Genomic DNA, 11,962 nt, shown 5'->3' on the forward strand with positions numbered 1-11,962 from the left:
TGGTGTGGACAAAAAAAAATTTGTGTTTCTTACTTGTCTTTTTTCTTATATTCTGCTGCTACCGGACACCCCCCCCTCCCGCCCCTGTAAAACGTTACACGGGATGGCTAAAGAAAGGTAATGCATTTTTTACACTTGTGTTCTAATCATACTGAGTGAATGAGGTTTGGAACCAAATGAGAGATTGTGGGCAGGTTTCTACCTCAGTTATTGCTGATGGTTTATGATTTTCTCAGTGTCCTTGTCTGCATTGTTACAGCCTTTCTTCTTTCTTCCCATAAAGATCCCAGTATTAGGAATAAGGATGAAAATTATTCCAGTGCTTGGGATAATGATGGGAGCAATCTACTCATGCGCCAATTACTTTCGAGTCATCTTTACTGGTGGGACAGGAAAAAATGGCTCCACGATCGCGGTAGGCAGATATACTGAGTGACGGCACATTTTCCATGCGGTTACTGGGCTGTGGCTTCTGATACTGATTGTAATATTCCCCATTTCTCTAGGGCACCAGTGTTTTGTCACCAGCCATGCACATCGGCCTGGTAATAATCCTGGCGGCAATGATCTACAAGAAATCCACCACGCATTTGTTTGAGGAACATCCGTGTCTCTATGTTTTAGCGTTCGGATGTGTGACTTCAAAAGTCACAAACAAGTTAGTGGTATGTTAATATCAAACGTGTGGCAGTAAATCACCTCTTTTTAAATGGGCTCTCACCTTTCAACACTTGTTGAGAAGACATATGGTGTGTTGGCCTTCGTTAGTCAGGGGATTGAGTTCCGGAGCCGCAAGACAATGTGATAGCTCTATAAAACCCTGTGAATATTGTGCTCAGTTCTGGTTGCCTTATTATGGGAAGGATGTGAAAACTTTGGGGAGGGAGCAGAGGAGGTTTAGTCATAGTCATACTTTATTGATCCCGGGGGAAGATTGGTTTACCAGCAATGCTGTCTCATTTGGCTGTATTTATGTATGGTTGAATGGCAATTAAACCTGAACTTGTGCAGGATGCTGCCTGGATTAGAGAGCACATCTTATGAGGCTGGGTTGAGTGAGTTAGGGCTTTTCTCTTTGGAGGCAAAGGACGAAGAGAGGCAATTTGAGAGTTGTACAAGATGATAAGAGGCATAGATGAAGTGAAGTGCCAGAGACTTTACCCCAGGGCAGAGATGACTAATATGAGGGGGCATAATTTTAGGATGATTGGAGGAAAGTATAGGGAAGGTTTAGGAGGGAAGGGTTAGATTGATCTTGGAGAAGGTTAAAAGGTTGTGGGCTGAGGTGCCTGAACTGTGCTGTACTGTCTATGTTGGTTCCAATCCATATTTAACAGGCACAGCTTTCCAGGGAATTGATCATGTCAGGAGTGCACAGATCTGTTTTTGATGCTTGTTTGTGCATATGACTAACCTTGGTTCTCACCTGCTACATCCGGAATAAGGTGACGTCTGCCACGATCTGTGGTCTTAATTTTGTAAACATGTTGGAACAGGCTGCTCGGACAGAGTCTGGCAGTGATTGTTGTGGAAAAGCAGCTCGATCAGCGCGTGTAGAGGAGGAGTTGTGAAGTTTAGATACCATTCGGTTGAAAGGAAACGAGTTTCTGAAAGCACAGGTCTCGAGGATAGGGTATTCGAGTATTTAGGTGCAGTGGGACCCAGAGGGCACAACTTCTGAATAGAGGGGCATCCCTTTAGAACAGAGATGAGGAATTTCTTCAGCCACAGGGTGGTGAATCTGTGGAATTCATTGCCATAGATGGTTGTGCAGGTCAAGTCATTGGTATATTTACAGCAGGTTGATAGTAAGGGTGTCAAAGGTTACGGGGAGAAGGCAGGAGAATAGGATTGAGAGGGAAAATAAATCAGTCATGATCGAATGGTGGAACAGACAAGATGGGCTGGATGGCCTAAATTCTGTTTGTATGTTTTGTGGACCAGTCCCCGAGTGGAAAAGACCATGAAATGGAGTAGGGGCTGGGAGAAGAGCCAGAGATACTGGAATTTTCCCAGTCGGCTGTGTGGTGGACAAGGTCATTTTCCAACAATGTATGACACTTGTTGTGGTAACAACATTTCTTGTTGGTTCTCCAGGTGGCACACATGACAAGAAGCAAGATGAAACTACAAGACACAGCATTCATAGGGCCCGGCCTGCTGTTCTTCAATCAGTACTTCAATAGCTTTATTAATGAATATATTGTACTGTGGATAGCAATGGTACGTATCTCATCTCCATATGGAAACATGAGATTCTGCAGATACTGCAAGTCCAGAGCAACACACACAAAATAACATCGCGGTACTATAGCAGTTAATGCAATGTTATTACAGCTGGGGACATCTGAGTTTGGGGTTGATTCCTGCGTCAACTGTACGGAGCTTGTATGTCCGCCTCGTGGAATGTGTGGGTTTTCCCCAGGCATTCCAGTTTCCTCCCACAGTTCAAAGATGGACCGGTCAGTAGGTTAAATTGTCCTGTGATTAGGTTAGGGTTAAATCGAGGGTTTGGGGGGTTGCTGGGGTAGTGTGGGGAGATAAAAGGTCAGAAGGGCCTATTCCGCACTAAGAAAATTTTTTAAAAAACCATTCCTGGGGGAACTTCTGGTCAGACAGCATCAACAGAGAGGAATAAACAGCGTTCTGGGCCAAGACCCTTCATCTGGAATGGGAAGCAAGGGGGAGAAACAAGAATAGGGTGGTGAGGGAGGGGACAGAGTGCAGTCTCACAGGTGAGGGGGAAGGTGGGTGGGTCGTCTTATCTCCATCTATTCTGGTCAGGATGAGGATTATTGTCACGTGCGTTCAGAATTCAGGTACCTCAGCTTTCATCGATCATAGACACGACAATCTGTAGCTGCTGAAACTCAACAACAAAATGCTGGTGGAACTCACCTGTCCTCACCTATCAACTCATTTCTTCTGCCCTTTACCTCTTTCACGTATCCCCTCCAGCTTCTCCCATCATTCCCTCCCCCACCCCCTCACCTATCACCTGTCAGTTTGTGCTCCTCTCCCTCCTCCCAGCACTTTGTTCTTGCTTCTGCCCCCTTCCTTTCCACTCTGGTGAAGGGTCTCGGCCAGTTGACTTCCCTTCATAGATGCTGCCTGACTTGCTGAGTTCCTCCAGCATTTTCTGTGTGTTTTTAATTAGGCATGGTTACAACAACATGCTGTCAGGCTGATTCTGGAGATGAGAGGGTTGGCCTACAAGGAGAGGTTGAGTCACCTGTGACTGTACTCACTGGAATTCAGAAGCATGAGAGGATCTTATCGAAACAACTAAAATTATGAAAGGGGTATATAAGGTAATGGAAGGAAAGTTGTTTCCACTGGTAAGTGGAACTAAAAGAAGGGGACATAACGTCAAGGTTCAGGGACAGAGGAGGAGGAACTGCTTTTCCTGGAGAGTAGTGAATCCGTGGTATGTTAGAAACATACATAGAAACATACATAGAAAATAGGTGCAGGAGTAGGCCATTCGGCCCTTCGAGCCTGCACCACCATTTATTATGATCATGGCTGATCATCCAACTCAGAACCCTGCACCAGCCTTCCCTCCATACCCCCTGACCCCCGTAGCCACAAGGGCCATATCTAACTCCCTCTTAAATATAGCCAATGAACTGGCCTCAACTGTTTCCTGTGGCAGAGAATTCCACAGATTCACCACTCTCTGTGTGAAGAAGTTTTTCCTAATCTCGGTCCTAAAAGGCTTCCCCTCTATCCTCAAACTGTGGCCCCTCGTTCTGGACTTCCCCAACATCGGGAACAATCTTCCTGCATCTAGCCTGTCCGATCCCTTTAGGATCTTATACATTTCAATCAGATCCCCCCTCAATCTTCTAAATTCCAGCGAGTACAAGCCCAGTTCATCCAGTCTTTCTTCATATGAAAGCCCTGCCATCCCAGGAATCAATCTGGTGAACCTTCTTTGTACTCCCTCTATGGCAAGGATGTCTTTCCTCAGATTAGAGGACCAAAACTGCACACAATACTCCAGGTGTGGTCTCACCAAGGCCTTGTACAACTGCAGTAGTACCTCCCTGCTCCTGTACTCGAATCCTCTCGCTATAAATGCCAGCATACCATTCGCCTTTTTCACCGCCTGCTGTACCTGCATGCCCACTTTCAATGACTGGTGTATAATGACACCCAGGTCTCGTTGCACCTCCCCTTTTCCTAATCGGCCACCATTCAGATAATCTGTTTTCCTATTTTTGCCACCAAAGTGGATAACTTCACATTTATCCACATTAAATTGCATCTGCCATGAATTTGCCCACTCACCCAACCTATCCAAGTCACCCTGCATCCTCTTAGCATCCTCCTCACAGCTAACACTGCCACCCAGCTTCGTGTCATCCGCAAACTTGGAGATGCTGCATTTAATTCCCTCATCCAAGTCATTAATATATATTGTAAACAACTGAGGTCCCAGCACTGAGCCTTGCGGTACCCCCACTAGTCACCGCCTGCCATTCTGAAAAGGTCCCGTTTATTCCCACTCTTTGCTTCCTGTCTGCTAACCAACTCTCCACCCACACCAATACCTTACCCGCAATACCGTGTGCTTTAAGGTTGCACACTAATCTCCTGTGTGGGACCTTGTCAAAAGCCTTCTGAAAATCCAAATATACCACATCCACTGGTTCTCCCCTATCCACTCTACTAGTTACATCCTCAAAAAATTCTATGAGATTCATCAGACATGATTTTCCTTTCACAAATCCATGCTGACTTTGTCCGATCATTTCACCGCTTTCCAGATGTGCTGTTATCACATCCTTGATAACTGACTCCAGCAGTTTCCCCACCACCGACGTTAGGCTAACCGGTCTATAATTCCCCGGTTTCTCTCTCCCTTTTTTAAAAAGTGGAGTTACATTAGCCACCCTCCAATCCTCAGGAACTAGTCCAGAATCTAATGAGTTTTGAAAAATTATCACTAATGCATCCACTATTTCTTGGGCTACTTCCTTAAGCACCCTGGGATGCAGACCATCTGGCCCTGGGGATTTATCTGCCTTCAATCCCTTCAATTTACCTAACACCACTTCCCTACTAACATGTATTTCGCTCAGTTCCTCCATCTCACTGGACCCTCTGTCCCCTACTATTTCTGGAAGATTATTTATGTCCTTCTTAGTGAAGACAGAACCAAAGTAATTATTCAATTGGTCTGCCATGTCCTTGCTCCCCATAATCAATTCACCTGTTTCTGTCTGCAGGGGACCTACATTTGTCTTTACCAGTCTTTTCACATATCTATAAAAGCTTTTACAGTCCGTTTTTATGTTTCCTGCCAGTTTTCTCTCATAATCTTTTTTCCCCTTCCTAATTAAGCCCTTTGTCCTCCTCTGCTGAACTCTGAATTTCTCCCAGTCCTCAGGTGATCCACTTTCTCTGGCTAATTTGTATGCTTCTTCTTTGGAATTGATACTATCCCTAATTTCTCTTGTCAGCCACGGGTGCACTACCTTCCTTGATTTATTCTTTTGCCAAACTGGGATGAACAATTGTTGTAGTTCATCCATGCAACCTTTAAATGCTTGCCATTGCATATCCACCGTCAATCCTTTAAGTGTCATTTGCCAGTCTATCTTAGCTAATTCACGTCTCATACCTTCAAAGTTACCCCTCTTTAAGTTCAGAACCTTTGTTTCTGAATTAACTATGTCACTCTCCATCTTAATGAAGAATTCCACCATATTATGGTCACTCTTACCCAAGGGGCCTCTCACGACAAGATCGCTAATTAACCCTTCCTCATTGCTCAAAACCCAGTCCAGAATAGCCTGCTCTCTAGTTGGTTCCTCAACATGTTGGTTCAAAAAACCATCCCGCATACATTCCAAGAAATCCTCTTCCTCAGCACCTTTACCAATTTGGTTCACCCAATCTACATGTAGATTGAAGTCATCCATTATAACTGCTGTTCCTTTATTGCACACGTTTCTAATTTTCTGTTTAATACCATCTCCGACCTCACTACTACTGTTAGGTGGCCTGTACACAACTCCCACCAGCGTCTTCTGCCCCTTAGTGTTACGCAGCTCTACCCATATCGATTCCACATCTTCCGGGCTTATGTCCTTCCTTTCTATTGCGTTAATCTCTTCTTTAACCAGCAACGCCACCCCACCTCCCCTTCCTTCATGTCTATCCCTCCTGAATATTGAATATCCCTGAACGTTGAGCTCCCATCCCTGGTCACCCTGAAGCCATGTCTCTGTGATCCCAACTATATCATAATCATTAATAACAATCTGCACTTTCAATTCATCCACCTTATTACGAATGCTCCTTGCATTGACACACAAAGCCTTCAGGCGCTCTTTTACAACTCTCTTAGTCCTTTTACAATTATGTTGAAAAGTGGCCCTTTTTAATGCTTGCCCTGGATTTGTCGGCCTGCCACTTTTACTTTTCTCCATAGTACTTTTTGTTTCCACCCTCACTTTACACCCCTCTGCCTCTCTGCACTGGTTCCCATCCCCCTGTAGTGAACTAACCTCCTCACGCCTAGCCTCTTTAATTTGATTCCCACCCCCCAACCTTTCTAGTTTAAAGTCACCTCAGTAGCCCCCGCTAATCTCCCTGCCAGGATATTGGTGCCCCTAGGATTCAGGTGCAACCCGTCCTTTTTGTACAGGTCACGCCTGCGCCAAAAGAGGTCCCAATGATCCAAAAACTTGAATCCCTGCCCCCTGCTCCAATCCCTCAGCCACACATTTATCCTCCACCTCATCGCATTCCTACTCTCACTGTCACGTGACACAGGCAGTAATCCCGAGATTACTACCTTTGCGGTCCTTTTTCTCAACTCCCTTCCTAGCTCCCTATATTCTCCTTTCAGGACCTCATCCCTTTTCCTACCTATGTCATTGGTACCTATATGTACCACGACCTCTGGCTCCTCACCCTCCCACTTCAGGATATCTTGGACACGATCAGAAATATCCCGGACCCTGGCACCAGGGAGGCAAACTACCATCCGGGTCTCTGGACTGCATCCACAGAATCGCCTATCTGACCCCCTTACTATCGAGTCCCCTATCACAACTGCCCTCCTCTTCCTTGCCCTACCCTTCTGAGCTACAGGGCCAGACTCTGTGCTCAGGGAAGCAGCAGAGGCTACCTCATTATATTTAAGACATAGATGTTTGCATAGCATGGGAGTTAAGGTTAGGATTAGGGTCCACAGCTCATTTAGCAGAAAGAAAACTCTGATCTCAAACCTCTGTTGCCTTGCAGCTATACCCACAAGGAAGGTTTCAGAAATAAACCCCAAGGAAAAATCCAGAGCTGGACTACCTAAGACAGTCCCACATTGAGTTCAACGCTGACTGGCAACTCCCGCGACACTGCTGGTGCCAAACTGTATCGGTGTCTGCTGGTCTTTAGGATTCATTGGATGGGGGGGAGCCTGCTGCACGGGCATCAGCTTGCTCTCCATATCATACTGGACTGCCCTGGCTTGCGTTTTGCCTACATAAACAGCTAGGACACAATATCTGTGGTCGACCCCAACTAACAGAGGGCCTGAATTGGGAGCTGAGGATTATGGGGAGCAGGCGGGTAGGGGGAGCTGAGGATTATGGAGAGCAGGGGGGTAGGGGGAGCTAAGTTCACGGCCAGATCAACCATTGAGGCTCGACAGGCCAAATAGTCGACTCGTGCTCCTGGTTGCTAAGTTCTTAAGTCAAGTGCTAGTTTGAAAAGCTTAGCCTGCTCTAGGCTTTTACCTGTCAACATGAGATTCTGCAGATGCTGGAAATCCACAGAATGTTGGGGAACTCAGCAGGTCAGGTGGCATCTATGGAGAGGAATAGCCAATTGATATTTCAGGCTGAGACCCTTCATCAGGACATTATTCCCATTTGTTGCTCCAGGTTCCAACATTGACGGCTCCTGTGTCACCATGGTGACCACCTCAGGCTGTGTGAAGGTGATAATGGGGAAAGATCAGGAGGGATTGGGTGGGGGCTTGTTCGAGGGATGAAAGAATTCTGAGGCCTGTTCTGATGCTTTTCAGATCCTGTCTGTGTGTGACCTGCTGACGTACTGCACATCTGTCTGCACACAAATCGCCTCCCACCTCCACATCCAGGTCTTCCGCATATCACCACACGCTCCAGAACCGGTGCCGAGACACCACAAGTGACAATTTGCCCAGCTGGAGGAAGGAGAGTCGCAGGAAGAACTGAGTGAAAGCAAACCCGGATCAGACACCAAACCCACGTCTCCGAACCCGGATCTCACACAAAATCCACGTCTCCGTATTAATTCTACCTTCTGTAATTATGACTTAAATGAATTGAATATTTTGGTAATGAATGGGAGAAATCTGTTTAACCTCCCCACCCACCCATCAGTGCTGCAAGAATCTGTGGAAAATATCGTTTACCCAGCTCAGGAATCATCGCATCAGAACCACTCGCGTTTATACGCAAGGCCCTTCTCTGGGGTTCTCAGAGAGGCTCTCCCATTAGCAACTGTACTTCTAAATTTAAGCTTTGAAAGCAGATTGCATAGAGTTAAGATTTGTTTCCTTGTCATTAGAGCCCAATCCATGCAGGCCAACCAAGATTCTACCAACCACACCCTTTGTTTCGTACCAAATGCTTTTTAAACATTGTAATTGTCCCTGTCTCTACCACTTCCTCAGGTACCTCATTCCATATACCCACCACCTGGTCTGGGAAAAGTTGCCCCCTCAGGACCCCTTTAAATTTCCCTTTCTCTCCATTATCATATGCTCTCTAATGTGAGACTCCCTGGGGAAAAGTCTGACCATCATCTACACTCCCAATGCCCCTATACTTCTGATGGAAGGTTTGCAATGGAAATGTTGCTCCTTCCTCAGATGCTGCACCACTTGCTCAGTGCTTCAATATTTTCTGATTTATTCCGTCCAAATACAGCTTCCTCCTCCCAAATTCCCTTCTTTACCCACCCTTGTAATTCCTTCCTTGCACAAGACGTATCTTTCATGTACCAGGACATTCAGAATGTGTAAGGAAGATTGGAGAATATTGGTGTCCTGCTCCTTCACTTGAGTTAGAAGGCCTTGTCTCACGTTTACTGAAACAGACTGGAGCAACGCTGGAATGGTGGAGCAGACTCAATGGGCCAAATGGCCTAATTCTGCTCCTATATTTTAATCTAACACAGAAGATACTGGAGGAACTCTGCAGGTCAGAGAACAAAAATAACTGATGCCAAGTTTGAGGCGAGGGCAGAACTCACTGAGTGGTGGGCTGAGCTTGTACCATCCAACCCCGCAATGAGCTAAAACTCGAGGCCCAGTGATTGTCTCATGTTTGCAGGGAAATCAGTCACATCCGATTCATTCCCAGGCTGATCTCTGAACAGGAGCCCGTTTATCCACCACTAATTTGTCGACAAGCTAGTTAACTTCCTTCCTGTAGAATGATAAAGGCATGAGGGTGATACTAGAGAGTCAGCAGATCTAGGGAAGGTTGTTTACACACCCATCTGGTTCAAGGCTGGAACTGGTTTGAAAATAAATCTAATGGTAAAATTTCTTCATTTGATTCAATATAATTCATTCGTACATCTCTCCTACCATTCCATATAAAACCATAATATGTAGGAGAAGAATTAGGCCATTTTGGCCTAATGCTCTGCTGATGCATTTTCCCTCTCAGCTCCAGTGCCCTACTTTCTGCCCATAACCCTTCATGCCCCGACTCAACAAGAAGCCACAAACCTCTGCCTTAAATATACATAAAGACTGGGCTTCCACGGCTGCCAGCAGTAACAAATTCCACAGATACACCACCCTCTGGCTAGAGAAATTCCTCATCTCCATTCTAAAAGGACGTCCCTCTATTCTGAGGCTGTATCCTCTGGTCTTGTACTCTCACTACAGTGGACTCTTCTCCACTTATATTCTATCAATGCCTTTATGAATTTTACTTTCAGCCAGTTTTAGAGAAATGATCACTAGGTGGTGAACCTCATGTCAGTTATGAGTATTAAACTTGCCTCGATTCACTGAAGAAAGGTCCAGACCCTTTGAGCTGGGAGAGTGCCTGCAGTGAAAACATTGGTTCCTTGCACATTAAACTTCTTCACACATCTCGCGATTCAAACCCCATCTCTAAACTTTGTGCAACGTTAAACCTTTTCCTGCAAATCCTGATTTGAGTTCCAACAACCTATTCTGATCACTGATCGATCAAATATCATGTTACAGAGCTGGGTATCTGCCAATTGTTTTCAGATCAAGTCGATAGTCTGAAGCTGGAGGGTCACAAGTTTAAATCGTCATTCCATGTTATTTGCTGGTCAGCCGTGTAGTCTATCCATTCCTTTCTGGGTGTTAACTCAAATCCTGACTGCACAGTGGGAGCACCTTCAGTACACGAATTGTATTGGTTGAAGACTACCAAAACCGTCTCAAAGGGGATCAGCGATTAAATTCTGACGATGTACGTATCTTGGGAACATAGCTTTAAGCTACCAAAACATGTTAATTGTGGAAGAGATTTGTATTAAATCAAGTAAGTGATTCACTAACTGGGAACAAGGTGCCGTCTCACCAGAATATTGCTTGTGCTGCTGCTTTTCATTGTTTGGTGCAGGCTTCGTAGTGGAGTTCGGATCCCAAGTTAGATGCAGTGCTGCTCTGAATGTTTTATTGTGGACTTGTGTGAGGACGTGGTGTTTATGCTGCAGTTTTGTGCCTTCAGGGTGGGAAATACATCATTTAGTTCAACACTAAATCGTTATATGTTCTTTGTACCTTTGTAATTAAACTAAAAATCAAACCTGATTGTTTCTGTCTCGTTATCTTTGGTCAGTGCTGAATGACAATATTGCACAATGTTTTATACAAGGCATTTAGCATAGAAAGATGTTTCAGTTAAATGAAAGAGGGGTTAAAAAATATTTTTCTTTTAAGGTTTCTTCCATTTCGTAATTCCATTCACTCAGCTTCAGCCTAACCAGCCTATGCAAAAGTTCAAAGTAAATTTATTATCAATGTAGATGTCGCCATATGCAATGCTGAAGTTCATTTTCTTATGGGCATTCACAGTAAATACAAAGCAACACAATCAATGAAAGACTGCACCCAATAAAATGTGCAAACAATGACAGCAAATTATCAAAGTGCACATACAAGAAGTTGTTCGAGAACCATTTGAAATTACCTAGTTTTCTGCACTCATTAATGTGGTTTGATCTTCATCTAAGTCACCATAATAAACAAACACTATCTGCCTAAATCAATAACACAAACAATTGTGCTTGTCAAAAGTGAGTACGCCATTTAAACGATCACAGTCCAGGTTTAAAAAAAAGTATATGAACTTCTGGTAATGCTTCTGCAAAAGCTATTTGGAGTCAGGTGTAACAATCAATCAGATGAGACTGGAGGTGTGGGTTTGTAGAGGTGCCCTGTCCTATAAAAAAGACACAGGTTGCTGACAGTCTGCTCTTCTTAATGCAAGAAACCTCTGTTTATGGTGTGATCAAAACAACTTTCAGAGGACCTTGGAAGAAGTGTTGTAGAGGTACATGAAACCAGAAAAGGCTACAAAGGCATTTCTAATGACCTGAGTGTTCATCACCCCACAGTAAGAGAAATTGTCTACAAACAGAGGAAACTCAGTACTGTTGCTACTCTCCCTAGGAGGGTGCATCCTGCAAAGATCACACCAAGAGCACAATGTGCAATGCCAAAGGTGGTGAAAAAGAATCCAAGGGCAACAGCAAAGGACCTGCAGAAAGCTCTAGATCTTGAGAAAGTCTCTGTTAATGTGTCCACTATATGACAAATACTGAACAAGAATGGTGTTCATGGAGGGAAACCACTGCTCTCCAAAAATACATTGCTGCATGTCTCCAGTTTGAAAAAGAGCACCTGGCTGTTCCACAATGTTGTGTGGACAGAAGTTGAAATTTTAGCAGAAATGCACACCGCTAT

The 11,962-nt window shown here is 44.8% G+C and overlaps 1 protein-coding gene across 1 annotated transcript in view; it reads left to right on the forward strand.

Annotated features, from left to right (window-relative positions):
• chpt1 (choline phosphotransferase 1) overlaps positions 1-10,802 on the forward strand; it is a 35,992-nt gene extending 25,190 nt beyond the window's left edge. The window contains exons 5-8 of the mRNA XM_072267398.1: positions 284-415; positions 507-665; positions 2,098-2,223; positions 8,042-10,802. Of these exons, the coding sequence (XP_072123499.1) occupies positions 284-415; positions 507-665; positions 2,098-2,223; positions 8,042-8,170 (546 nt within the window). The 3' untranslated portion in view covers positions 8,171-10,802. The remainder of the gene's footprint in view (positions 1-283; positions 416-506; positions 666-2,097; positions 2,224-8,041) is intronic.
• The last annotated feature ends 1,160 nt before the right edge of the window (positions 10,803-11,962 follow it).

The sequence above is a fragment of the Mobula birostris genome, chromosome 9 (genome assembly GCF_030028105.1).
Source record: "Mobula birostris isolate sMobBir1 chromosome 9, sMobBir1.hap1, whole genome shotgun sequence".
NCBI lineage: Eukaryota > Metazoa > Chordata > Chondrichthyes > Myliobatiformes > Myliobatidae > Mobula > Mobula birostris.